The following is a 27,068-nucleotide window of genomic DNA, read 5'->3' as shown; positions in this document are numbered from 1 at the left end:
CAACGACCAGCCGGACATCTATTCCAGAAGTTTGCTAGGCTTTAAATCCTTCAAGTTTTCAGATTCAAACAGCTAGGAGTGCCATGCAATGGGCTCATCGCATAACCAGCGGGAGTTTGGCTTATGGCATACTGTACAGTCGAGATATAAGCAGCCAAATCTGTCTTGCCAACATCGTAGTTGTATAGGTGCTTATTATCTTGTGGCGGGCACAAATATTCCCTTTGGTCTGTGGTGATTTCGCCCTTCAGATGCAGCTGTTGATTTCGTATTCCTCCTTCCGGCTTTGGACCGAATCGGGCAGTCTTGCATTCAGGCCGGAGAAGGCCCTTCGCTTATACATGCTGGCCACCGGATGCTCCCGATAGTATAACGAGTGCCTTTGCTACCCAAAATTAGTGGCGTGATTCCAATAAGGCCTGCATACTCACATGCGCGCATGAGGCGTACCGGACTGTATATGCATGGGGGAGATGTGGCCGACACAACGCTTCAACACTTTGATGCCATGTGATGTGGGACATGATAGGCCTGCATCCCGTCATACCCCAGAGCCGCAAATCACCATGGCAGGCAAACATTGAGGCATCAAGCGATTGCTGGCCCACTTTGGTGGCCTTAACCATACGGACACGTACCGACGAAGGTTTCCGTCCAATGGCGACCTTGCTCAGATGGCAGCATGGAAGCCCAAGCACAGATGCCTTACAGCAAGCGTAAGAGCCTCAGTGCTGGATACACGTGGCGATTAGGTCACAAAGTTTTCGAGTCGCCGTGAAATCAGTCCAATGATAGAAAAGCTTAGGGTGGGCGAGGCAACGCTCAAAGCGCATGTCGATCCGAGTACACGTAGTGTCCGTGAATGAGGCAAGTTCTGGTCTGGTCCTAGAAACCCATCAGGCTACCAATCGCGCAGACGTTGCAGAGGATTTGTTACATGTAACTTGATTGTTGGGAGCATGTAGTACACACCTCAACATGCACATGTATCCTCCGCACGTGTCCCGATATAGACTCCGCCATGCTGATGGCCAGTTTTCGACCACGAGGGCGTCTCCCTTCTCACACATCAAGGTGCATTCATGCATAACATCCTCTCTACTGCGTCTGATTCAACCGAGCCACTCTCGTTTGTAGAGAGAGGGAGAGAAAGGCAGAGGAGCATTGGCCGGGGTTGACAACAGACCCGCCTGAGTTACACGCAGTCAAGATCTCCCGCAGTCGCAATAGCCCCATGGTGTAGCTGAGACTGCGTCTCGCTTCCTCGCTGCTCTCATGTGTCAACGTATGTGAGACTCACACTACAGTACCATCGCTCTTGTGCAGATGAACACGGCTTTGATCCTGGTGGAGAGCGCTAGAACACCAGACATATTGTTAAATGGTCCTAGATAGCTCGCAGACCTATTGGCTTTGCCAAGAAAGAACAAGTTCCTTTAGTGTCCCGGATATCGGAATACCCCTTAGTCTCTGGAGATTTATTGCTTTGGGGGGTGAGCGACTTGGTCGTAGGCTCAAAGCGGGAGGGTTCACTATGCTTCGTACAAATTCGGTCTGCTCATCCCTTCCCCCACTTCTCAACCCTTCTCCTATCGCGTACGGGGGATTCGTGTCAAAGTGAGACACTTACCCATGAAAGGACAGAAAGAAGTTTCATGGGAAGATGGTATTAGTAACAGTATCAGTTACTGCCACCGGGCTGCTTCTTAGCACCATGAAGATAAATGGATTTGATCGGCCTTTGGTAACCTCGGGCGAGGGAGGGAAATCACCCGTTCAAAGGCATGCCCCGTTTGGATAAACAGGAATAAATCGTCTCCCATTTTGAATGAAGCAGGCCTCCTTGTGTACGAAAAGTGACCGGCGAGTGATGTGGCAGCGAGGAGCACTCGTAGCACAATGCGCGGCATAAAGTGGGTAGACAACGACGTTGAGCGCCCCCTTTGTGTAACTTTCAACTCAGTCTGTGTATGCTTGCCTAGTACGTGGCTGTAGTTGTATTGTGTAGAATCTCGGAGTGGTAAGAGATGTCGGTTTTCGATTAGTACAATTCAATCACCTGGTACGTTGGGCACTCGTTCTTCGCCTCGCTCAGCAGTCGGATCGATCCCACGGCCCGGGAGGCGTCAGAGTGGACTCCGAGCCGTTGAAACAACACGAAGTTGCTTTGTCTACTATAGGTAGGTAGGCAGATGCCTCGTATTTTGTAGCACCAAATGCTCCGTAGCAGTTGTACTAGAATCAGATGATGAGTGAGAGACATGTAGGACGCCGCAGCGAAGTTATTGGTCGCGTGAGGCCGTGGGTGGACCGCCCTGCCCTGGACCAAAATCAACACATCCAAGGCGGGTTTACATACGCGGCAGCGCAAAGGCAGTCAAGTCAATTGAGACGCCGGTCGCCAGAATAGCGATTTGCCATGTGCCTCCTGGATGAGGCAGTCCGTCATCTCAAGGTTGGGATCTGCATGCAGGCGAGAGGGATGTCAATCGCCTGGCTGATCAACATCCATTAAGTTGCTGAGCTTGATTGGACATGTCGTGTGTTAGCCCCAGTCAGCGGAGACTTGTGTATATTGATCTCAGGTCGGCCGCAAGCAGGGGTCAAGGCACATGACGATGCACGCCGCTCGAATTAACTCCTTTCTTCCCGTCTTCCTTCTTCTTTCGATGTTTCTCATTGTCATTGTCCAGGCTGTTGGCATTGCACTGATCGGCGCCTTTGTGAGATACGAGATGAGAAGAAGTAAATATAGCAGGGTCCATGTCAGTGTTCCGTAAGAAGGAAGCAAATCGAGACACGGGTGGGACCGCATGGAACGGATGGTCGATATTACCCCGAACCATGTCTCCTTACAGAGTGCCGTCAACAAAGTCCAGGCGGGTCTCTCTCGGTAGTTGCGTCCACTTTCTCAACTGCCTATTCGTCCCCTCGGAGTTGACTTGGCCCTTTTGGCCTGGTACATGTACTGTATTGTGTCAAGTGTGTATTCCTGGACATGCTCTTTGATCTTCTGCTAGCAGCGACCCTTGCAGGCATCTACAGCTAGTAGATAGTACCTGTGGCATGGCTCTTCAAATCAGCTCGTGGCGGTGACAGTTCATCTAAGCTTGCGGCGCATTTGGCCGTCTTACTTCAGGACACATCAATGGGCATAAACGTGGCTGTCGATCTGCAGTGCGGCGGATGAGAGGGCTGGTCTTCCGAGCCCAGCGTTTCTTGTGCTGTGCCGTGTGTCTTCCGTCTCTCTCCGCCAGACAATAATTGCAGGTGATGTGTCCTGTATTCGTCGGCGTTACATCGCTCTGAAAACATGAAGAAGGCAGTTCAGTTCAATTGGATATGATAGTAGGTAAGGTATACGACTGATGGAGTGAAAGAAGGAAAAAAGAGATAAAGAGAGATAGGTAGATTGCTGTGATAATTGTTACTCACGTAAATACAAATCGAATGTACTTCACGTGGCCCAGGTTGTTTACTGTCCATATCATGAATGTTTATTACGGGCAGGTACCTCAGTATACCAGCTGCCTTGTAGGGACACCTGTCAGTGATCTTGTCCACTTCATCTTATCACGACTCAACATAGTCAATACATGGGAACTATAGACTGACTTGCCCATCTCACAAATGGCCGGCCCTAGTGCTGCACCGTCACCCCTCCAATTCTAGCAGCGTAGCATCGATATGCTTGATTGCTAGGTTGGGCCTCCACTTGCTTGCTTTGGTGCTGGGTCAATTCGTGCCGAATGGCGCAAGCTTCACGGGAGCTGAATTGGTGGTGGTATTGATTGTACGGGCTGTATTGTACTCTATTGACTGAGGATTGGAGTCTACAGTACGGCATACGGAAGTGGCATGCCATTGATGCACCCTACTATCGATCAATACTTCGGAATCTGCCAGCACCCTTCGTTGGCCCCTCTCCCAGGCCAACGCCCGGCCCAATCACTCGTCCCGTCACGACATGTTTCGTAACGCCATTTGCGCTGTGCGACACGCTCTGAGCTGTAGCAGATGGGCCGAAGAGATAGAGTGCCACGGTGAGCCCTTGTGAGCGCTGCTGCCCGCTTGTGCCCTCCATGTCGGTGCCTGTCCTCATGCTTTCATGCTTGCTTGCGTGCTTGCCAGGCCGCTATTTCAACGCGCTCAGGGTCCCAACACACTTCCGTACCAACTAAGTATTGCGCCAGGCACACACAAGGGGACTGGCAGGATCAAAATCAAGGCCATAATCAAAATCAGAATCAGAGCCAGAGCCAGAATAGAAGCCAATTCAATTTCAATCCCGTCTTGCCTCCCTGTTGACACATTCCTTACCCATTCCCATCCCTACGCCTCCTGTGATTCGAGGGCACGTCGGCCATTGACACGATCCTCGCCCAGGTTTGCTACATCTACATTCCGACCCAGCATTTCTGCGCATTGGACTCACCTCCTCGCCTCAGTACGGCCGACATACATCTAACCCGTCGAGTCCGCACCTTTTGGCCCCAGTCCTCTCACGTTCTTCTCTCTCACTCTCTTCCTCTCCCAAATCGCCTTGCCTTTAGCCACGCTGGACATAATTTTCCCATCGCCCACTTCATCTCGTCATCGACGGCATCACAAGGTTTACCCCCATCGGCGCCCCTCCTTGTCCATTTTGTTTCGCCCTGAACTCTACTCGCATTTTCTCCTCTTCCTCTGCTTAATTGGCACCGAATCGACTTCTCTGGCCCTCTCGGTACTCTAATCTCTGTACATGCAGTCTGCAGTCCGTACTTTTGAAAAAAGATATATAAATCAAAGAACGACCCTCGACCTGGTCTAGCAAAAAACAAGCATCTTACATATTACAAGGTCTTCCCCCTTGACAGGTCACAACTGCGTCCCTCGGAATAAGACTGTGAGTTTTGCCATCTGGAACAAGCTCGTCTTCTAGGCCCCGCTGCTTTGCCCACATCTATATCGCATGGAAAACCTTCATTTCGCACTTTGTACGGATAGTGCCACCTTGAGTCCATCTCTGATCCCTTTTCTTTGGAGCCTCTCCTCAGCCTCCCCCCCTCTCTGGCTATCGTAATTGTCTACCAAACCTATCTGTACACAATCCTGTGCTCTCTCTCACTCTCTCACATTCTCTTCCTGTTGAATGCTTTCCACCCCTGCACTGTACACCTTTTTCATCTTCCCTGACCCTGCAAAGAAAACCTAAACCCTGATTACATACCAGAGACGCCCGCGACTCACTCGCTAGGCCGCTGACACGTATCGAAACCGCAGTCTTGAGTCGACAAAACCCCCCAGACAAACAGAGCAAGCACAGCGAGGATTCCCGACGAAACATACATGAGCTTCTCTTGCTGCTCGCCCAATTTTTCCGCGTCTCGTCACGGCTCAGCCCCCGTCCTGTCGGCCGTTTGACGCGGTCTCAACTCAAAAAGTCAAACCCTTATCAAAGGGAGGACCACCGTCCGCCGAGTACTTATTTGCGCCGGCTTCCTGCCTGCTCACTAGTACCTGTATATCCAAACCTTACATTACCTTAGTTTATCGGCTGCGAACAAAGAAAGGCACAGGGGTCGGAAACGTGTCCACTGGCTGCACTGCACAGCACAGAAAACAAAGGCCCAGCCCAACCCAGCCCAGTCGGCTATCTGGTCCGTCCTGTGTCGCGGCCAAACTCTCCAGTCGTTCCCCAGAGTCGAGTCCCCGCCCAGGCAGCTTTAGCATCCTGCAGTGGCCTGCTGGCACCAGCGCGAGGCCTGGCAGTGGTTGTGCAGTGCATCGGCAGCTGTCCGTCAGCGCGCAACGGCCACTATCTTAGGTACCTACCTGTACCACTAGCTGCAGTCCAGTGCAGTGTCCCTCGTCTCGCTGGCTCCCCGTTTAAGGAAGCCCGCTGAAATCTGAACCTTGACCTGGAGCAAAAAGCCCGAGATGGCGACCACGGTGAGTCAGCCAAAGGTACAACCTCGTCCACTCTCCCTTTCTCGTCAATCCTCTCCCCCACTTGCTCAAACCCTTGCCCGCTGCCAAAGTGCAAACAGCACCACAACCCAAAATCGTCGTCCCCCAGCCTGATCCCGGCGCGGAAAGACGACGTCAGAGGGGGGGCCGCTTGAGTGTCTCAAAAGGTTGCGCCAGCCTAGCGCCCACGGAAGGAGGCTTGATTCGCCCTTAGCGGGTCACAAAGGCCTGACTCCCCACGCCTTGGCCCTCGTCCCAACCTCAGCATTGTTTCGTCTTTGCTTCTGTTCTGACCGCCGCACAATCGCTAACTGTCATCCTTCATTCTTTTCAACAGACGCGGCTGAGGGCCTATCAAAGCTTTGTCATGCCCTCTGGATCTGCCGAAAAGGCCCAGCAGCAGCCCGTAGGCTCGGGCTCGGGCTTTCCAAGCGCCAACCTCTATCCAAGCAAAAACATTTGGTCGTCCTTCCCTCAGACCAACCGAGATCGTGCTGCGGGATCCAAAGGTGCGTATTTGCTTGTCTTGTCCATGGCAACATGGCATGCCGATTGCGTCAGCGCGGCCAACCCCCTCACCCTCATCCTCATCCTGCCTGTACTGTAATGTACTGCACTTTGCTTGGACGCACACGACTCACCACGACTGTGATGCAGAATCAGAAGAAAATCCCACTGGCTCGAGCGCTCTCCACGCCAATTCCGAGGCCGATGTCTGGGGCTCCAACTCCAAGCCCTGGGGCACAGAAAACCCTGCCCGCTCCGTCAGCAACTCTCCCGGCCGAGCACGAGATGCAGGCATTCCGAATGCCTCTGGCTTTTATGCGAATCATCACCCGTCAGCCATTGGCATGAAGAAGGAGTCTTTGGGCGCTCCCGGCACCTTTGTTGATGAGACCGAGGCAGCGTTCGCCTTTGCTGCTGCCGCTCAGAAGCGAGGCCCCCAAGATGCAGCCTACATGGATCCCATGGCAGCCTTTGCACAGGCTCGAGATGCTAGCCTTCCGCCCTCTCGACAGTCGCAAGGCTCTCCAGCCTATGCTGAAATATATCAGGGCAGCGGCCATACTCCCAGCAACTCCATCCACTCGACCAGACAGCACCCTCTATCTTTCCCCCAAGTAGCGAATCAGCGAGCATTCAGCCTCAACAGACAAGTTGATGACGATCTCTCCTTGAGAATGGCCCGTCAGATCACCATCAACGGTTCGCCCGGTAGCCAGGCATTTAACCCTGCCTCCGTGCCATTCCATTCTAACCCCGCTACCTTGCCGTGGATGGGCGAGACTGGCGCCTCTAGGATTGGAAACGGCCTCGAGTTTGGCGCAGCAGATCCTCTCCTGCTTTCTAGTGTAAGGCGCCCTTCTCTCGATAGAGTCTCGCCGGCGCCCGGCTCGACCTACCGCTTGGACTCGGGTTCTAGCTCAAGAGCTTTCGCTCCGGGTGCAGATGCTTGGATGAGCAGGCCATCCTCACGAGGCCAGCGGACGGCCGAGCATGAGCGGAGGCCCTCAGGCCAACAGTTTGCTGGTGCGAACACCTACCCAAGCGCGCAGTTTTACCAAAACCACCAGTTTGGTTATGGCCAAATCGCCAACCAGTATTCACCTTCTTATCCAGAGGCGTATACACAAAACTTCCGCCCCATCATGCCCAACTATCCCGTCCCCTCGATTCATCCTGGGTATCCACTCAACTCCATGACGCCAATTCGGCCCTCCCGAGACCAAGATCCCAGCAAAGGCATGCGCAGTGCCCTACTGGATGAGTTCCGTGTCAACGGCAACAAGTCCAACAAGCGCTACGAGCTTAGGGACATTTATAACCACGCTGTGGAGTTCAGTGGAGATCAGCATGGCTCGAGATTCATCCAGCAGAAACTGGAATCTGCGAACAGTGATGAAAAGGAGCAGATATTCCGCGAGATTGAGCCCAACGCCCTTCAACTCATGAAAGACGTCTTTGGCAATTACGTCGTGCAGAAGTTCTTTGAATACGGAAGCCAGCTTCAGAAGAAAATCTTGGCGGAAAAGATGAAGGGGAAAGTGGTTGATCTTTCAGTCCAAGTTTACGCCTGTCGTGTCGTCCAGAAGGTTAGTGCAAACTGTCCCTCCCCGCTCAGAATTTTATTCCCTCTCAATTGCTCACAACGTTTCTTTTAGGCCCTTGAGCACATCCTGGTCGAACAGCAGGCTGAGCTGACACGGGAACTGGAACCTGAGATCTTGCGAGTAATCAAAGATCAGAACGGCAACCATGTTGTCCAGAAGATTATTGAACTCGTCCCGAGACAGTATATTGACTTTATTATGAACGCTGTGCGTGGCCAAGTGACGCCCCTGGCTTCTCACGCGTATGGCTGCCGAGTCATACAACGGCTGCTGGAATATGGCACCGAGGCCGACAAAGCGGAGATTATGGGCGAACTACATGCTTCAGCTCAGATCCTCATTACGGACCAGTACGGCAACTATGTGGCTCAGCACGTCATCCAGAACGGCGAACTAGAGGATCGCGAGAGGATCATTCAGCTTGTCATGGGCCAGCTCCTCACCCTTTCTAAGCATAAATTTGCGTCCAATGTTGTGGAGAAGTGCATTGAGTACGGCACGCCGGCGCAGCGCACGACCATTCGAGAGCAGCTGACAACTACCGGACCCGATGGAAACAACCCACTGCAGCAGATGATGAGAGACCAGTTTGGAAATTATGTCATTCGTAAGTCCCCTGCCTGTGACTGGCGCGATATAACAACCCAATGTCATTTGTGATTACGATGACGATGTGCTAACTTGTCAACAGAAAAGATGCTGGGTCAGCTACAGGGTGAAGAGAGGGACCTCTTGGTCGAGGAGATTAAACCCCAATTCTACAGTCTGAAGAAGAGTGTGGCGTCTCGACAGATTCAGGCGCTGGAGAAGCTTCTCGGATTGAGTGGCTCCAAGAGCGAATCATCTACTCAGTCAGACACCAACTCTGTGGCCGAAGTTCCCTCCCTGACGCATGAAACCAATAGCCCGCAAACCAGCAGCCCGCCCAGCACTCATGCCAGCGCGGTCGGAGTCCCATCCACTGATGCCACAGACAAAGGTTCAAGCAACCCTATCCACGGAGTGTCTGTGCAGGTGCAAGATGCCGAGTAGTCAGGCTACTCGTCGAGTTGCATGTTGGCTGAGCACATTCCCCAGTTCGGCTTCTTGGAAAATAAATGTATACGACAAAGACAACACTGCCACCACCAACAACATGGACAACGACTACTGCTCTATTACAAAGAAAAGGTGGTTCCAATGTGAAAGAAACATAAATTACACAAGTGCATTTGCCTGCCTTGATGGGGCGGGGTCACAGAACGGCTGGCGCCCTTCTGCAGAGCCCTCCCTGTCGTCCTTATTTTTCAACGGCATGGCTAAGTGGTATTAATATTGTGCACGTCTGTTTTATTCATTCGATTATTCTTCTTCTAATATAGCAAACGAAAGACGCATAGTGGCTTGGCTGCCCCTTGGCCGGCTTTACTGACGACGGCATGGGGCCAGTCGTTTCTGGATATTTGTCAGGACAAATGCGAATAAGACGTGGCGGTATATTCATCCCGGAACTTGGCATTTTTTCATGGATGACGAAACACAAATTTGGGATTTTTCTTCCGGGGACTATTGGGAGTTTTGTTTTTCTTATCGTTTTCCTCTTGTTTAATTTTTCTTCTCTGTGTCTTCTTCCTTTCTTTTCTTCTTCTACCTCGTCTACCGATTTCAGCGTTTCTACTTGGTCACTCCTTTACAATGGATGTTGGGAACCGGGCAGCACTGGGCACATAGGATAGCGAGGGATGCAAATGTACTTTATCGTTATGGTTGGGAGGCGCTGACACCTGGGTCTGGGATTACGTCCATAGAGAAAGCTGTAGAAAGTCTGGGATGCTCAATATGTCCCGCTACAGAATGAGGACCAATTGTTGATGCCTTTGAAGTCTGCTCTATTGTCCATTCTACGAGGGTGTGATTGTCCAATGATTGATATGAATAACTTGGGCCTCAAACTAATGAGCACTTTGTATCTGGTTTGTTTTCCTACTCACAAGCTACCTCCCAACAGCCCAAGTATTACCTAGTGACATGCGATACTCGGCACATGTTCGAGATGACGATGGCGGATCAATGTTTTAGCGCCATTCGCCCAACCTGGACGCTATTTTCTGCCGCTGCGGCACTTGTTCCGACGATAGCCACTTTATGTCCCACACACTCCTTTGCCTTTGCCAATGGCCTCGTTCCGCTCCTTTAATTACTTCCCCAGAGGAATATTGTGGCACTTGACTTGTCGACGCCGAACCTCATGAGTCCTCTAGCCTCATAACAATCACTCAATCCCGGGCACGACGAGTCCTGAACCTGCTTTCGCCATGGCTGCGGCGGGGAGACTGACGCTCTTGTATCCCCAATTGCTGCGAGCTGCGACGAGGGGCTGCGGCCCAGCGAGGGGATGGGCGACAACGACAACGACATCGACGGCTACGAGGTGGAATAGTTTGTTTGCAAAGAGGCACGGCAAGGCTGTTGAACCCGCAGAATGGGAGAAGCTACAGCAGCAACAGCAACAACAGAAGCAACAAGACCAGCAGGGCCAACAGGAACAAGACGTCTCAGCCAAGCCGACACCGGAGGACGCAGTGGCCGATAAGACAGTGATAGAAGCGGATGCGCCAGCCGATATTCAGGCCAAATCTGACATTGGCAAGCTGTATTTTCAGGATGGCGAGAAGAAGCCAGCCCAGGTGGTAACTGACGCCCCGGAGATCGATGCGGCCGCTCTCAAGAGTGAGCAGCAGGAGCCCAAGGCTGCTCGGAGCCAGGCAGAGCCGAAGTCCTCAGAGCCGGCGAATGTGGGAGCAGACGCAATTCCTCTCGGCGCACCCAAGCAAGCTGATCCGAGCGATGGGAGTGGAAGTGGTAGCGGGAGCGCTGAGCCCAAGGCCAATAAGCCTGGAGATGGCACCAAAATGAGCGACAAGCTGGATACTGTCTATTACATGGGTGCTCCCGAGAATTTGGCAACGACTATGCCCTCCATGACCCCGCCAAAGTATATTCATCACTTTGACAGCTATTCTCTCGTCAAGCAGCTGCAGGAAGGGGGCTATTCAAGCGACCAAGCCATCACTATGATGAAGGCTATCCGGACGATCCTGGCCCATAATCTAGACATGGCGCAAGAAAAACTTGTCAGCAAGAGCGATATAGAAAACGTGAGACAATGCTCCATCCCACTTTTACTTGTTCGGAGCGAGTGAATAAGAGAGCACATGTGCTCCCTACCAAGCTAGATCGTGGAAATGGGCTGACGCTGATTTATAGGAATCTTATCTGTTCTCTGCTGCGTGTTCGGAGCTGAGCGCCGAAATCAAGAACAATCGCCGGGGCCAGGATGAGCAAATCCGGCAACAGCGCACGCATCTCCAGCACGAAGTCGACATTTTGACGCAGACTCTGAACCAGGAACTGCTGACTCTGAACGACAATGTTCGCGGGATTTTCAACGACCGCAAGATGACAGTCAGAGAAGAGCAAAAGGCGGCGGAGAGTGCTGTACGTCCCCAACCGACCCGCCTGGAGATTGGGAAGAGAGTTTGTGATTGCTAATTGATTGGCAGATTCAACAAATCAATTACAAAATAAGCATCATGCTGAGCAGCGACTCCAAGTCGGAGATTGAAGGCGTTCGGTGGATTCTCATCCGGCGGTCCGTGGTGGGCATCCTCTTCATGGCTATTCTGACGCTGGGAACGATCCGGTACGCTACGTATGTCAGTCATCAGCGCCAGCGGGAGCTGGATCGCAAGAAGAAGGAAGAAGAAGAGTTGAAGATGGATGGCGGCAAGAATGATCGTACCTCGGCACCTGATGCGGCCGAAATCCTGGCAGCAAACTAACGTTTTTTTTTTTTTTTCATATGTGTTTCTACGAGATAGGGACGAGGTTTGGGCTGGTCTTTGGCCTCGGCAGGAGGAGGATGACGACGATGCAATGGTGAATTTATGACTGTGTTATGAACTGTGGGGAAGAAACAAAATTCTGATACCAACTCGCGAGGGAGACGAGGGAAGATAAAGAGATTTACATAGACTCGAGGGAGGCGAGAGGAGAAGAGACACTTGTATAAAGAGAGCACGGTTGGGAGCTATACATGAGTTGGCAGGAATATATAGAGATAGACATGGGTCAACGGACTACAGCACTTGGGGCAAGTGGGTGAGCGGATTTGCATAAACATCGTACGGTGCTCAGCCGATATATTATTGTTTATGATTCATTGTTTGATATTATTATATATTGATTGATCCAACTAGATGAGTAATGAGGCTGGAATTCTTTTGTTTAAATGTATGCCTTACAGCTATGATCGCGATAAGAAGTGCACTCAATATGAGCGTTGCAGTTGAAGTACTCCTAACATGCAGGCAGAATGAAGTGACCAAGAAAGGCAATTGCCAGCTACCTTACTCCACCAAAGCTGCTGCTGTCACGTGCTCCCAACCAACGTCGGAACTTCACCCCACGTCGCGTCCCCTCCAATTGATAACGCGCCTCAATAGCAAAAGCACCTTCAGCCACGATTGACCTTTGATTGCTTCTTCCTGCTCCATGCTGTGCGATTCTTCATTTTTATACACCTCCATATACATCAATCCCATCCCCTGGTATGAGACGATACTATAATTGCGGCCCATAGACATCGTTCTCCTCTTATACTCCATCTCTCCCAGCCTGCGAAATCGTCCAATGGCAACAACATCACAACCTCCCTCCCAAGCTCCAGCATCGTCAACCTCAGCGCAAACATCTACACCCATGGAAACCGACGAAACAACACCAGACCCGACGACGACACAATCCCAACACCAAGACAGCCATCCCGAGGCTCCCAACAACGACACCCACGCAGAAGCACAACAGCAACCACAGCAGCCCGTCGTCCCCGGCCCCCGCGCCTCCCGCCTGCAGGAGCTCTACGCGCAGAGCCTCAAGCGCACGCTGGGCAAGCTGAAATGGGACAACTTCGCGGCGTGCTACCCGACGGTGGCGAGCAGGGCCGAGCCGGTGCTGAAGCAGGTCCAGGCGCAGATGGTGGAGAAGCTAGGCGAGAAGTGCGAGGTTCGTTTTCTCTCTTTTCCTTCTTTTCCTCTCCTTTCTCTTTATTATTTTGTAGTGATGGGCGGGGAAAGTTGAAAATATCTTTGACTGACTTAATATGGGTAATTTGCAGAAGGAATTTGAAAGCATACTCGTAACGAGACAAGTCGTCCCCAAGCTCAACGACCTGGAAACTCTCATCAGCGAAGCCACCCACCGACGCATCTCAGCACCCCCCGACGCCCCCAAACCAACTCCGTGCGTTTTATTCTCCCCCTTCTCCCCCAAGCAATCTTTTACAAGACCAGAACCCAAAAGCAAAGTTCGCTAATGAATGGGAAAATCATTACAGACCCCATCTCCTCCCCGCAAAAGACATTCTCTCCGCCCATCTCGCCCCCTCCCTCGCCTCCCACCAGTCCCTGCTCAACGCGCGCCTCCAAACCGCGCAGTCCCACAACGCCATACTGTACGAGCAGATCCAGAGCCAGCGCGCCGAAATCGAAAAGCTGCTCGACTCGCTGGAAGCTACCGTCGGGGACGTCAAGAGCGCGAACGAGGCGCTGGAGCCCGTGGTGGCGCAGTTGGCTAGGGAGGCGAGGGAGGCAGACAAGACGGTTTCAGAGGAGGAATAGCCATTCGTTCTGTTTCTTATGCGAGGCATTTTTCTGAGATTTTTATATCTGGGCGCTATTGTGTTGGATAGATGGTGGCATCTGCATGGGTCAATACTTGAGAGCGTCAGGTTGTTGAATTAGTTGGATTTCGGTTTGGGCTTTTGGTTAAATGATACCCCACGAATTTACGTTGCTTTCAGCTTTCACTTTTATCACTAGACTTCACCTTTGGGCAGTAGTGAATGAGAACCTTGTATGAACTGAATGTATTGCGATATATACAAAAGGCTAGCGTGCAGCTGTATCTAGCAAGCATGCACAAGTAAGCCGCGTTCGCACTCCCCGTCGCCATGCAATGGAGATAGTTGTACATGTCTGAAATGCGCAATGGAACAACAGAGAGATATAGGAAAGAAAAGAGAGACAGGTAAAGGAAATAAAGAAAAAATAACTCCGGTCCATGATGCTGTTGCCGCCGGTTATGTATGTGTAAAATGCTCCTCCCAGACGCCCCTGTATGCACAAAGCAAAAGCCAACACCTTTTCCAAAAGCTCACAAATGCAGAGCCAACCACTCCCTCCATCACATCCCAGTTCCTATATGGGACCCCTAAGCCTTGATAATCAGGCCCTTGTATCATGTAAAATGAGATATAGAAAAACAAATGGACTGATCCTGTCCATGTCCATGGAGCCAATGATCGAATGTCAACCGAGACTCATAATGTCTCTGATGACACCTCACGCCTTGTGCCGGTGAGCCTGGCATATCTGAACCCGCAATATATACCCGTGCCATGATGTCCCTTTCCGGTTGGGATCATCTAATATGCGACACATTCATGCCTTGGATCTTATCCAGATCATCCCTCTAAATCCTTCTGTTTTCGGTATGAATGACCTGCCAAGGGCCAAAGTATTCTATCTCGCCATAGGCTGGTGGGAGCACGCGGACCATTCTGCCGGTGCCCCAGTCGACGAACCACTGCTTCCCTTTGCTGATGATATAATTCGATTTGCGGGGGCTTCGGAACAGTAGATTGCTGTAGCAAAGTTTGGCGTACAAAAGATCGTGAGCAGTTGACCACTGGTGTTCAGGAAACCATTTGCCCGTATGAGGATCAATGGATGGATTTGGGTACGAGGATGTGCTCATGGTATGAAATGGGTCATTCCTGGGATCGATTCTTAGGTGGGGAGCTAGAACTTCGGTGCTCTGTGCCTCTTCCTCCGGGCGAGGTCGTGAAGGCGCGGGCGTCGGTGTTGGCAGAGGCGGAGGAGATGAAGGTGGTTGTTCTGTTCCATCAGGAGAACCGGAGGTCTCGGCCTCTGGAGGAGGGTCTTGCTGAATTTCCGGCTGGGTGCTTGGATAGACGACGCCTGTTTGGCTGCGGAACCACCGGATTCGCTGGATTCTAGGGATAGACATGTCGCGCGGGAAATCTCGCTCATCGATGGGGGCTGCAACATCAATAGCCGCAAACAAGCACTCAAGCCACTTGACAAACGTGCTTAGTTCGATACAAGACAACAGAAACTGGTCTGTTTCAGCTCGCACTCGGATAACGTAACGACGTCTAGAAGTAGAATGGGTTAGTCCATGCCCATATGAGAGCTTTTCCCCTTCTCTTTTTTTCCCACTCTCAGCCCCCTCACTTGATGAGGCCTTCGTCGTGATATGCGGGATACACAATAGTAAGGATGAGCAAGAAACAACTCACTTTTTGTAGTCGGCAGCAATACCAGCATCAGCATGCAAAAGACTATACGTCTTTTCGAGTTTCGCTCTCTTAATCCAAGGGGGATTGTCGGGACTAATGGAAGGGCCATCGCGTGCCTTGCCCCAGCCCCAGTCTTTCTTGGTGTTGTAGATGCTTAGGGCAGTTCCGTTGAGGACGACAGAGACGGTATGCCACTGGCGATCTTCGGCTCTTTTGGTGGTGTTTTCGATCTCATGTTTCTTGTGAAATATGCCTTCGATGGCAATAGAGCTTGAGTAGCTAGGAAGCTCTTCAGGGCCTCCAACCATGATGTCGGAGCTATCGTGACCTTCGTCGTCGTGACCTTCACCCACTTTGGCCACCCTAGGTTCCTTCCCTCTGCTCTTAATACGATCCAGCCAACTGCTCTTCACTGGTGCTGGGTCCTTGTCCTCGACCTTCTCACTCCTCTCTCCACCAGCACCATCTCCTTCTCCTTGCATCATGGGTAGATCGTCGTCTGGATAAGCTGGTGGATGTGATGGACGCCGCTGTTGAGACAGTGTCATGATGCGCTGATAGTGCATGTCCTCCTCCATTGATAGACGCCGCCGGAGAGGCGGCGCAGACTGGGTCGGTGAGTGTCCATTCTCTCCGGCCGAGCCACGGCGGTCCATGGGGGCGGGCCCGGCTTATATGTCCCGGGGCAAACAGGAGACTGGAAGAGCGGCGTTGAGGTGACGGGCGCTGAGTCGGTGTGTTGACGTAGCACTGGCAATCCGATCTGCCTCCAGTGGCGTGGGCGGCTGGCGACAGGGAACTCTATTCGTTTGCTGCTGACAGGAGGAGTCTCCGTAGATGGATCATGACCGTTTGTGCTCATAACGACCCGCCCTGGCGCATGATGAACCCGAGTGAAGATCACAAACGACAACTACGAGGACGAGGAGGAAACAAGAGTCTCAAGAGGAGCACGGTGGGGAGGGGTGAAGGGCGAAATGGAGAGACGAGACAGGAAACAAGAACGGGGCCGTGGTCGCAATGAGGTGCTGGAGCCCTGCACGGTGGCTCTTTTGTTAGTGTCGATGAGACCCGTTGTGGGCTTCGATGCGTGAATCTTGTCGGGTATTGCACTGGACCCGATGCGTCGCGTTCCCTCTCAGGGTTGCCAGGAAGAGTCGGAAAGCTTATGCGAAGCGGATTCCAATGTTGCGCTGCGCTGACACGGGAGGTGCTTGTTTGAGGAAACGTGCGGGTGGCGAGCAAGACTTTTGCGGCGTCTACTGTATGGTGGTAGTAAGTAGTGGTAGTAGCAGGACGGAGGATAGCAGGTCGTTAGCGGCGACAGGCGAATGAGCGTCGGCGACAGAACGGACACGGCACGCTTTGGCATTTCATGTAAGTCAACGCCAGGGGTTTGCCCAAGGGGGTGTCGCCGCGAGTGCAGCTGCAGCTGTGGGGATGGGCGTGGACCGAGGATCCAGACGAAGCCGCGCCACGACGACGACGACTCTGATGAGCATCAGATTCACTTGCTCCGTAGCCGTGACCGTGGAAGCCTCTTTGGACCAACTTTGGACCAACGGACGGACCCTTTTTCGCCAGCTGAGCCGCTTTCGGGAGCCTGACCCGGGAGAGCCGTGCTAACAGTAGCCCAGTGGCCAACGAGGCGCTGGGGAAACGCCACTACTGGCTGAGGCGGCTCCTTGCTCCAGCGGTTTTGTGTTTTTGTGTTTTTGGTTTGTGCGCCTTTGATGCGGACGCGGATATACCTGAAGTCCGTTGAGCGATGCGATGCTCCGACGAGGACGAGGGGCGATGACGACGATGATTCCTACCTAACAATGAGATGAGATGGCAGTTCGGTTCTCGTCAGCGATGGTTTAAGGAGGCTGACGAGACGAGGCCATTGAGGAATATTGATTGGTGTTTCAAGAGGAGAGAGCCAACGAGCAGCTGAGATGGACAGGCAGGATTGGGTACGTACTGCCGTGTACATACGAAGTACGAACAGATTCCCCACAATTGTGCAAATACTACGGATTTGGGAGCGGCCTGTATGGGATACCTACAAGGGCTAGCGAACAGAGTGCAGCGACCAGCTAACGAGAGTCAATGATCGGGTATAGGTACCTGTTACGGAGTACTGATGGCGACAGAGAGAGCGAGTGACCTTAGTATCTTACCTTGCCATTTGTGCTAATTTCGAAGCGATCTGCCTATCTCTTTCCCTTTGAGGCTCATTTACAAGTACTAGGAGGCAGTAATAATACGCCAATATACGCCAATCCTACTAGAAATCTTGTGTTTTTGCATTAAGCAAACAATGAATGACTCTAGTAACCTGTTACCTCGATGCTGGTAATAAACACTGCAGGTCAGTTCGGGTGCTAGCAATATATCATACGTGTCGCCAGTTATTACGAGCAATACTAAACAAAGGTACCTCCGTGCAGCGTGACAAAAGAAAATACAGCCAAAAATGCCCGCCCCTTGCCCACTCACAGACTGCTATTTCTGGGCTGACCCGGGCCCTCTCAAAAAGTTCCTTCTGGTNTCTACAACTAAATACCGAGCACAGACCAACTGACTGCAGCGCACAATTGGGAAAAAAGGGAAAGGGCTACTGGAAAAAAGAAAAAGAGGGCCCGGCCACTTGGGTTTGTTTGCTCTTTCTCTTTTTCCTCCCCGCCTGGGAAAAAATGGTGCTGGGTGCGCTAAGCCTTGCGCGGTAGGTGCCACGCAGGGCGTGTTGGAAGGCGGGGTTTGAAATGAAGCTGTACACATAAAGTTGATAGTTTTGTTCTTTTGGCTTAGCAGGCAGGTATAGCGCATGTAAATCTCATATATCATACCTAAGGTAACTGCTAAGGTTATTGCAATCACATACTCGTATGTACATGTACTGTATGCAACCCATGCCACATCAGATTAATAAATAAAATAAAAAACTCCGGGGGAAAACACAACACAAAATCCTCCTTCCTCCCATCCACCTGGTGCCGGATTGGGGAGATCCCCCCCTTTGGGCAGGTTCGCACTGGCAAAAGGACCGGCGAATCACGCGGCTGCGTCGGCGCCGAATCGCGAACAAGCTTATGTGCCAAGTGCCAAGTGATGGGATCCTCTGGTCTCGGAGATGGGCGATTTCCCGCTAGCGAGGGCGTCAATTGAAAATACCTACTGCAACTACAGTATTTTGTGTGCTGTGCTGTGTTGTGGCTCGTATCCCGCGATTGAGACCTAAAAAGGATTGACACCCTCCATCGCTCTCGTTCGCACAGTTGATGGTACATAGGCAAGAAGCATATAAAAGAGGTTTTTTATTTTGTCTGCGGGTTTTCTGCCTTAAAGCTTGGATGTCCGTCCCGTACGGCCCGAGTCTGTACATCTAAGGCGTGTTGGTGCCTTTCTCGTTTGGGCAGTCGCCGATGAATTGCACTTCTATTATTGGACACTCTTTTCATCTGTGTTTCATCTGCTTCAATTTCCCTCGTTCAGTGCCAGCAGCAGCGCCATCAATTCTCACCTGCAGCATCGAATCCCATCATCACCACGGATGGACACATACAGGTCGCAAATGATGATACATATTACCTTAAACAATAACACTCGCTGTGTATGTATTTCTCCTGTCCTGCGGTTACGCCAAGTTGTAGCTCGCCAATTGTGCTACTACGGCAGGGTCCGTTTCCCCTACATACCCCCTCCCTAGCCCTTCAACCCCTTCAGGCCACCCCCCCTCCAGCATCTCGGAACTTTTGGACGTGCCCAGGCACCTTTGAAAGCCGCATCCCCCATTCAAGGAGCCCTGCTCCCATTGTCACGTCCCGCCGGTTGGCTGCTTTGCAACTCCGACCCCCGCAATATGTATTGGTAATTGGTAATGGCACGGACGGAGCAGTGGCTCTATGTAACTGTTGTCTTTCTCCACAGGATGGAGTGAGTACTTTATTGGACGGGCACGCCATACGATGTTACCTGGTACCAAAGTATGGACTTGCTTGGACAAGCACATACTGTACGAGTACATACATGGTAGGCAAGGCATTTGTTGCATTCATCAAAGGGGCATCATGTGCAGAGCAGCCTTTGGAACCTGTCACAATTTGTGTAAATGCGTGTGCGTCGTACGTGTGATTACGGCAGTTCAAGAGGTAAGCAGGATCAACAGCTGTTGACTAGTAGGGCGTCCTGTACGAGTAGGTACCTATTCGCCATGTCTCGTCTCATGTCAGACAACGGTTTCTGATATCCATAGGCCTAATACTTGCTAGGAGAGCCTAACGGATCCTATGACTACTAGGTACCTATTCCTATTATACACTTTAATTCCAAGAGAATCCTGAAGCGGACTTCGGCTCCGATCATAATTCCCCGACATGGCCAATTGTGGCTCTGGCAAGTCTTAGCACAGATTTGCTGCCGTTGAATTACGTGTGGCCGGCGCATAAAACAGATCCGTCGCATGCCCGGTCGTCCGATTTTGCTTCTGGCAGCAGTAGCTTGACCCAGCCCAGCATATACGAGTACGTACGCTACTCGTAGTAAGCAAACCATCTAATCAATCCATCCCGTCTCTGCATCGAAGCCCGATATCGCCTTGTAAAATATAGGACACTGAATCCGCTGTAATCGTCTTTCTGGCTATATGTACTTGCCTGGTATCTGCCCTGTTAGAATCTTGCTACGGACCGCACTTTCGATAGCCGGCGGCTTGTCTTTTGGTTTCCTGACAGAGGCATGATCGGCCGTTACGGACTCCGAAGTGAACAAGCAATAAGATAAGCACTGTGCTTTGCCGTCATTTGCATCTTGGCAGGCACATTCCCCCGAGTAAACCGAGACTTTTTGCTCTTCTTATTTTTGTCTGTCCTGTCTTCAGTACATACACTGTATGGGCTCAGGTCGGTCTGGTGCTCAAATTAAAATAGAATTGAAAGGAAATGCACCCCCTAGGTACATGGCCTTGCTCATGGGCTCATGCCACACCAATCAGTTTCCAGTCGAGGGGGATCCCTAGCATCAGCAAACCTTGTCGAGGACATTCGACTCATCTGCAAACGTGCCGGTACTTCCGCCGGCACCTGGGCCTTAGCAGCCGATCTGATTACTTACATCCTACATCAAGCATACAGGTAATCATGGATGGGCTGTCTATCCATAGGTAGTACCAACGGTCATGCACAGTACGTGTTGACAAGACGTATACTGTCTTAGTACAGGCGTCGAATCCTTATTGATCAACTGTCATTCACGTACGAGTAGCAGTTTTACTCTTCTTACCTGTCACATCATGCAAACTAGAGGCTATTGCAACAACAAAACATAACCCAACTAACTCAACTAGCCGCGTCAATCCCTCTGATCCTCTGCAATGCCAACTCCCTGTCTGCGCTGTTTTTGATTCCATCCACTGCGTTTTTCCTTCTTTCTCGAAGCCCACGCCCCCTCTTTTCTCCCCACCGCTTTAGGCAGTTGATCAATCTGGTGAAAGAGTCATGTTCCGTCCTTGTTTGCGCATCCGCATATGACCTTTTTTTCAAATGCCGATCCGAACTGACGCCTTAATCTGCGCCTCTGCCGGCATTGCAAGGCCGCTGCTCTCGTGAGACAGAGACTCGAGTCAAGTCAAGTCGCCTAACTAAAACACACAGAAAGGCCTCAAGGGAGTGACTTTACGCCGGCCGCGTTTTGGTGCAAAAGTCCCGGTGCTGACGATTACCATGTTGCTTCTCGTAATGATTACAGCATATCAGTATCAAGCAGGTAGTAGACAGAGAGACATAAGGGAACCTTGATGGGAGAACTTTTGCGCTCCCACTTGACTTGTTAGATGGATGTGGGCAGGATTCCGTCCCATGCCCTAATAATGACCCCCAGGAAAAAAAACAGCGAAAAATGAACCCGGATGGATTCAACGGAGCAAGAATGGCGAATATGACGCATACGCCGAAGAGGCCTGCATATTTCCATTGTCTCTCTTCCTCCATTTACACGAACCTATTGGGTCGCCAAGACAAGGGCATGTCCGGGGCCCTTTTGGAAATAGTTCCAGCATCCGCTCTCCATTGATTCGCGGGCGGAAACCACTTACAAAAGGGTCTTAGTTTCCACGGCGGATGCACCAACGGGGATTCAATCTTGTATACTCCATAGTAGCCAAACAAAGGTCCATTGCTTGGGGCCTTATTTGATCCTGTCGGGTCATCGGCAAGCTGCCTTGGGTGCGGACAAATACAATCCACCCTTGCTTGGGTTGCTATACTTGTACGCCACCAAAATATGCTTACTCGTACCGTTATGACCTGTACGAGCACTACGAGGGACACTATCGCCAAGGTGCTAGCATCTAATAGCCATCTAGCATCGCTAGTATTGAGCTGAATCGACGATGCTTTTGCTCTGCCCTGCCCTGTCCAGCATCATGAAAGAATCGGCGATGCAATCAATCTCCACTCTTCGCGTCCGCATTTCGCATTTCGCATTTCGCATCTCGCCATTGTTCCAGTCCAGTACACTGCAATTATTAACTTCCTAAGGCGAGTATCCCCTTACTGGATAATACTCTACAGAGTTGCCGTATTCTGCTCTGCTTTTCCCTAATTTGTCCCATGTTACTGGGCACGTCTGGACGAAAGCGGCGAAATAGCATGTCCGACGCTACAAATGTTATATCATCATCAGATTGGGTGGGTGAACAAGGGTCTGGTCCTTTTTTCTCTTGTTCTTCCATCTGTCTTACAAGCAAACTGTTCGGAACCTCGCACGTGTAAGTTCATGTAGGGATTCCAGTACGTAAGAGATTCGAAGCTTGACTCGGTGCTGAAGCAGCGCCCGCCAAATCTCAGCGGGAACTTTTTTTTTTTCGCCCGCCGTTAGCCTTTTCTATAGAATCTTCTTTTTCTGTTTTTCTTCGGCCAAGTCGAGCGAATGACTCGAGGCAAGAATCTGTTCGTGTTCCAGAAGGCCAGCGAAATGGAGAATATCCCCATTATGGGTATAACTTTTGTTTTCTTCATATGTTTCTTAGGGAAAGAAGACGGCTGATTATGTTCGTTCTGCAAGGATAGCCGTGGCTATTGACGGGATTTGCCAGGGATCGTTTGTAACATCATCCGGACAAAAGGCTTCGGCCCCGTTGCCTTGTTTGGGTTTGTTAAGCATCCAATGGATTCTAGAATTGGTTTGCACTTTGCGAGTCCCTTGACCGAGAGGAGATGAGAGTTAGAAAACAACGGGTAGGTATCCATCCATTGATACAAACACGGCCAGCAGTTGAAAATAAAGGGAAACGGAGTATGTCTAGTAAACAAACAACACCAAACCCTTCCCATGTCCCATCGTATAGCTACAAGGTAGGGGCTGCATTGTACAGCAGCAAGTGGGCAGGTTTTTAATTGTCTCCGAGGCTTCAAAATCCAATCAATCGTCGGCATGCCAGGTAACTCTCTCATTCTACCCTCGTGTGATTCCTTGGACACGAGCTTTCCTTTGTTTCGCCTACACTTTCACTTCCGTCGCTATGCGCTTATAGCCTACATGTATTCTTATACCCCGACATCATTCAACGGGAGGAAACATTATAATTCGGGCAAACCAGCCGTATCGTAGCAATTGGGTGTTGCCATGTAATATGGATAATCGTATGATAGACACCTAGCCTTGAAGCGAAATATGACAAACTGTTCTCTGTTCGTTTGTTAAGGGGGTTGCCTTCTTCGTTTACCTCGACGAGACTTTCAAAGCACTTCGACCATTTTCGTTGCCAAGAGACGGATGTCCATTCGGCAAAGAAACCCAGCTGAAACGAGAAAAATTTGCATCGGATTTCGCCTCGTCTGATGTTTTATGCTTATTACAGCACAGTACTACGTTTGTGGTGTCGGCTGTAACGGTAACATTTCCAAGAATACCTCCAGTCCGTACTCATGAGGAAGGCATTAAATCTACTAGGTACTATACACAACCTTGTACAACTGCAGCCGTGTTTCGGTAATCTTCCGGTAGCACTTCTATCGCCGAGCTGTAGAGGCCGAGTATGTTCAGACATGTGGTTCATCAATAGACAGTTGTCAAACTTTGCAATCATAGTCTCTGATGCTATGGCATCTCCCTGCTTCATATTTGCAGCTCAGATTATTCTTTCTTACACCACGATAATAACGCTCTCAATCTTAAATCAAGATAGGTCGAAGAGCATGGCCATCATACATATTTTGATGAGAACTAAGAAAACAAAGTCTAGGTGAAATCATTATACTGATGTCATTTGCAATTCCAAGTCACAACTTCGACTACTAGAGTACACAGAACAAATAGAACAACTCAAGTAAAGCCAGGCCAATGCAGTCATAACACCATCAAGTCATGGCATACCTTATTTGCATCCTGCGTTAACTGCCTAATATACATCTCTCCATTTCCATCGCACATTCTGCCAGAACGTCTTCGTCAACCAGGCCCAAGTGGAAATAGGAAAATATCACCACCCATCGCCATGCGCCATGCCAACCAGGACTGCTCCGCCCACCGATGACAGCAGCCGAAACAATGTCCAGAGCCCCCCCTTTTTCCCTTTGAAATATACATAAAGCACGAATGATCCTCCAAATCTCCCCAGACGGTCCACCTCTCCGGTATTATTTTCTGTCCGTGAGTCCCCTGATCGCAAGGAATCGATGCAACCATACCAACAATGCCATGAGAAAAAAAAATGAAACAATGATGAAAAAATGAAAAAAATAAGACGCCAGCCTGGGCTTGCTTATACTCCACCTCCAAAATAGAACAGATAACTTTTAGGAGGGCTCTGGGTCGAATCCAGTCCCATCTCCAAGCTTCCTCCGCTTCCGTTCTGGCATCTGCAGATTCTGTTTTGTTTTCCGTTTCTCGCAAATCTTCATACTACCATCCCACTAGACTCTTATTGGCCGGGGTATGGTATTGATGCAACAACCGCTTCTTCTTTTTCTCCCTTTACCGCTCGACGTTTCTTTTATATAACGCCTAAGGCGGCATGTGCTCTCTAAGCATTGGCAACTTGGGCACCACCGCGGCCACGGGCAGCACCACCTCGTCCGCGAACCTGGCCGGTAAAGTTGCCTCTAGCATTCTGGCCACCTGCACCACCACGGCCACGGCCCGAAGCACTGCGGCCGGGGCCAAAGTTACCAGCAAAGGCGCTGGTCTTGGGTCGTCGTGGCTCGACAACAATGTTCTCGCCGTTAACGGTGAGGTTCTTGCCGGCCAGAGCGGCCTGGTAGCCCTCAACAGTCTTGTACTCCACAAAGGCACAGTTCTAAACGCACGTGAGTCAGTAAGGCCTATTCTAGCATGTCCAATTGTTGTTTGGGAAAATAAACTCACCTTAGCACGGTTGATGTCGAAGTAGGTCAGCTCGCCAAAAGCAGCCAATGCGCTCCGAAGATCAGCATCCTGGACCTTCTCGGTGACGTACTTGACATAACCCATTGTGCCCTCCTTCTCGGCTGCATTGGCAGAAATAGACTGGGGTCGGTTTTGGCGCTTGGAATCGGCGCCGGCAGTCTGCCATCCAGAAGCCTCCTTAGCAGCATCAGCGGCGGGAGCAGCGGTAGCAGAGGTAGCAGCAGGAGTAGCTGCCGGAGCAGCAGCAGCAGCGGGTTGAGCGGCCACAGGGGCAGCTGCGGGAGCAGGACCCTTGTTCTGCTCGGCAGCGGGAGGAGTGGCAGTCTTGGGCAGAGGGACAACAGGTCGCGGGCCGGCAGCGGCAGCGGCACGGCTAGCCCAAGTCATCGGCTTAGCAGGAGCAGCGGGCTTAGCAGGAGCGAGCTCAGGTTGAGGAGCAGCCTTGGCGGCGGGAGTAGGGCTGGGCTCCTTGGGAAGCTCAGCGACCTCCTTAGCCTCTTCCTCAGCGACCTCCTTGGCGGCAGTCTCAGCATCGATCGGGGCGGGTTTCTCCGGCTCAGCCTCGGCGACCTCGGCAGCAACGACAGGTTCCTCAGCATCAGTACCATTGACCTTGGAAGCCTCCTGGAGCTTCTGGTCCACCTCGTCAACATGGACAGCTTCCACCTTGGCCTCCTCCTCAACGGACTCAGGCTCGACAGGAGCAGGGACCTCTGGAGCAGCCACTTCAGGCTCGGCAGCAGGGGCCTCTAGCTCGGCTTCAGCAGCAGGCTGTTCCTCCTCATCTTCGCTGATGTACCTCAGGATGTCATTAAGGACAAAGTAGCCGGAAGGTTGCTGGGCGAGAACGAAAGTCTGCACGAATTTCTTGGGTTCTCCGGACTTGTTCGAGATTTCGCCGATGACTTGGATGACAATGTTGTCAAATGAAGCTTGGGAATCGACATTGGAGACTCGGACCTTGCAGTCTTGGAAGTCGAGCTGCTTGATACGCTCTTGGATCGGCTACATGGCACATAATTAGCTTAGGTTATTTAGTGGGTGGAGAGGGGGAAAAAATAAACAAAAGCCATTACCTGACGACCAACAGAGACGTTGGCAACCTCAGCCTCGAGACCAGACACAAATTGAGATCGTTTGCCGTAGAACAGCTATGTAAAAATTCGTCTTAGTATCGCAAGGATGTCACCAGGAAGAATCGGATATGAACTCACATGCAGCTTTTCAGGCGACTTGCTCAGAGTGGTGTAGTATTGCTCAACAAAGTACCAGCCAACCTCATCCTTGGAAAGATTGTTTCCAGAAGCGCTCGTATCAGCAGGGCCTGCTGTAACCGCGGGCTGGTCGAATGATCCGTTGGTAGCCATGATTGGAGGATAGAGCCGGGCCAAAAAAAAAAGGAGAGAAAAAAGTGATGTTCGAGAGATCCAACGGCGTGGGGAAATTGAAGTTTTATCGTGGGGCAGCGATCACGTCGAAGTTGGGTATCAACGCAATCCAGGAACAAAGAGAAGAATTAACGAGTAGAAAATGACCGTCTCGACACACAAGCTGAATGCTAGTCCAAGAGAAAACAATTGTTCGATGATCGACAAGGAGGGGAAAAAGTTTGAGGCGATTCGAGTGGAGGAGCTGCGGGCACTTGTGGGATGACAAACAAATCGATGCACAAGTGGGAGGGGAATTGCGAACCGGAACGGGGCGAGTCCAATGGATACAGAAGCTGGCGAAGCTCACGGGTGAAGTGGTGATTTCTGTTCGGGGTGGCGAGGCCGTGGGCGATGGAAGGAGAAAAGGGGGAGAAGAGGCGATGGGCTGCACGGGTGCAGGAGAGAAAAAGAATTCGGAGCTTCTTTTGAAGTTGCCGTTATGATGTTTCGTGCGTGGGAGAAGGAAAAAATAGGCACTTGGTTGGGGTCAGTCGCCTAACGCCGCATGGCCCGTGCGCAAGTCGCCCATCGGAACGGAATTAGTATCGCGGGGGGGACTTTTCGCGGGCTGCTTTTGCCTTGGATGTGCAGATTTACGTGCTAGTGGACGCATCACATCATGCACGGGTGCGTCTTACGTTGTCTTTTTGTTTTTGGAAACTTTTCGTTGGTCTATATAGAGGCTGTGGAAGAGTGTGGCGAGATGACGGCTGTTGTCTCTCGTGGTTGAAAGGAGCAATGGCTTCCTTCAAGATTGGGAAATGCAACGTGCCGGGATGGCCTTGGGAGGCCAACAAGTAACAGCCAAACATTTCAGCCTCTCAATGCTTTGTTGGCAGCCCCTTG

At 51.2% G+C, this 27,068-nt stretch overlaps 6 protein-coding genes across 6 annotated transcripts; 4 read left to right on the top strand and 2 right to left on the bottom strand.

Moving 5' to 3' along the window:
- The first annotated feature begins 5,626 nt into the window (after positions 1-5,626).
- On the top strand, positions 5,627-7,467 carry M431DRAFT_288747 (hypothetical protein). Its single transcript, XM_024914076.1, has 4 exons — positions 5,627-5,934; positions 6,290-6,461; positions 6,616-7,140; positions 7,292-7,467. Exons 1-4 carry the CDS (start codon positions 5,923-5,925, stop codon positions 7,306-7,308), a joined length of 726 nt encoding a protein of 241 aa, XP_024778544.1. The 5' UTR covers positions 5,627-5,922; the 3' UTR covers positions 7,309-7,467.
- Positions 7,468-7,697: 230 nt separating this feature from the next.
- Positions 7,698-9,095, top strand: M431DRAFT_75660 (hypothetical protein; the record flags this gene model as incomplete). Its single annotated transcript, XM_024922371.1, has 3 exons — positions 7,698-8,045; positions 8,115-8,670; positions 8,755-9,095. 3 exons carry the CDS (start codon positions 7,698-7,700, stop codon positions 9,093-9,095), a joined length of 1,245 nt encoding a protein of 414 aa, XP_024778543.1.
- Positions 9,096-10,954: 1,859 nt separating this feature from the next.
- On the top strand, positions 10,955-11,884 carry M431DRAFT_74468 (hypothetical protein; the record flags this gene model as incomplete). Its single annotated transcript, XM_024922227.1, has 3 exons — positions 10,955-11,200; positions 11,310-11,540; positions 11,606-11,884. 3 exons carry the CDS (start codon positions 10,955-10,957, stop codon positions 11,882-11,884), a joined length of 756 nt encoding a protein of 251 aa, XP_024778542.1.
- A 670-nt stretch (positions 11,885-12,554) lies between these two features.
- M431DRAFT_503822 (hypothetical protein) lies at positions 12,555-13,965 on the top strand. Its single transcript, XM_024918361.1, has 3 exons — positions 12,555-13,106; positions 13,219-13,343; positions 13,438-13,965. The coding sequence occupies exons 1-3, from the start codon at positions 12,735-12,737 to the stop codon at positions 13,718-13,720; spliced, it is 780 nt and encodes a 259-aa protein (XP_024778541.1). The 5' UTR covers positions 12,555-12,734; the 3' UTR covers positions 13,721-13,965.
- A 608-nt stretch (positions 13,966-14,573) lies between these two features.
- On the bottom strand, positions 14,574-15,971 carry M431DRAFT_74838 (hypothetical protein; the record flags this gene model as incomplete). Its single annotated transcript, XM_024922274.1, has 2 exons — positions 14,574-15,279; positions 15,424-15,971. 2 exons carry the CDS (start codon positions 15,969-15,971, stop codon positions 14,574-14,576), a joined length of 1,254 nt encoding a protein of 417 aa, XP_024778540.1.
- An 8,459-nt stretch (positions 15,972-24,430) lies between these two features.
- On the bottom strand, positions 24,431-26,159 carry M431DRAFT_490488 (hypothetical protein; the record flags this gene model as incomplete). Its single annotated transcript, XM_024916805.1, has 4 exons — positions 24,431-24,703; positions 24,772-25,797; positions 25,869-25,943; positions 26,007-26,159. The coding sequence occupies 4 exons, from the start codon at positions 26,157-26,159 to the stop codon at positions 24,431-24,433; spliced, it is 1,527 nt and encodes a 508-aa protein (XP_024778539.1).
- Positions 26,160-27,068: the final 909 nt, after the last annotated feature.

This window comes from Trichoderma harzianum (assembly GCF_003025095.1).
Source record: "Trichoderma harzianum CBS 226.95 unplaced genomic scaffold M431scaffold_2, whole genome shotgun sequence".
NCBI classification, from domain to species: domain Eukaryota; kingdom Fungi; phylum Ascomycota; class Sordariomycetes; order Hypocreales; family Hypocreaceae; genus Trichoderma; species Trichoderma harzianum.
This window is presented reverse-complemented; position numbering and strand designations above follow the sequence as displayed.

What these genes read in the sequence shown, in the direction of transcription:
- M431DRAFT_503822 (XM_024918361.1), top strand. Translation starts at nt 12,735, where the DNA reads ATGGCAACAACATCACAACCTCCCTCCCAAGCTCCAGCATCGTCAACC. An exon ending in AGCTAGGCGAGAAGTGCGAG is followed by an intron (nt 13,107 to 13,218) that starts GTTCGTTTTCTC and finishes GGTAATTTGCAG; the next exon opens with AAGGAATTTGAAAGCATACT. An exon ending in GACGCCCCCAAACCAACTCC is followed by an intron (nt 13,344 to 13,437) that starts GTGCGTTTTATT and finishes AAATCATTACAG; the next exon opens with ACCCCATCTCCTCCCCGCAA.
- M431DRAFT_288747 (XM_024914076.1), top strand. An exon ending in TCGTGCTGCGGGATCCAAAG is followed by an intron (nt 6,462 to 6,615) that starts GTGCGTATTTGC and finishes ATGCAGAATCAG; the next exon opens with AAGAAAATCCCACTGGCTCG.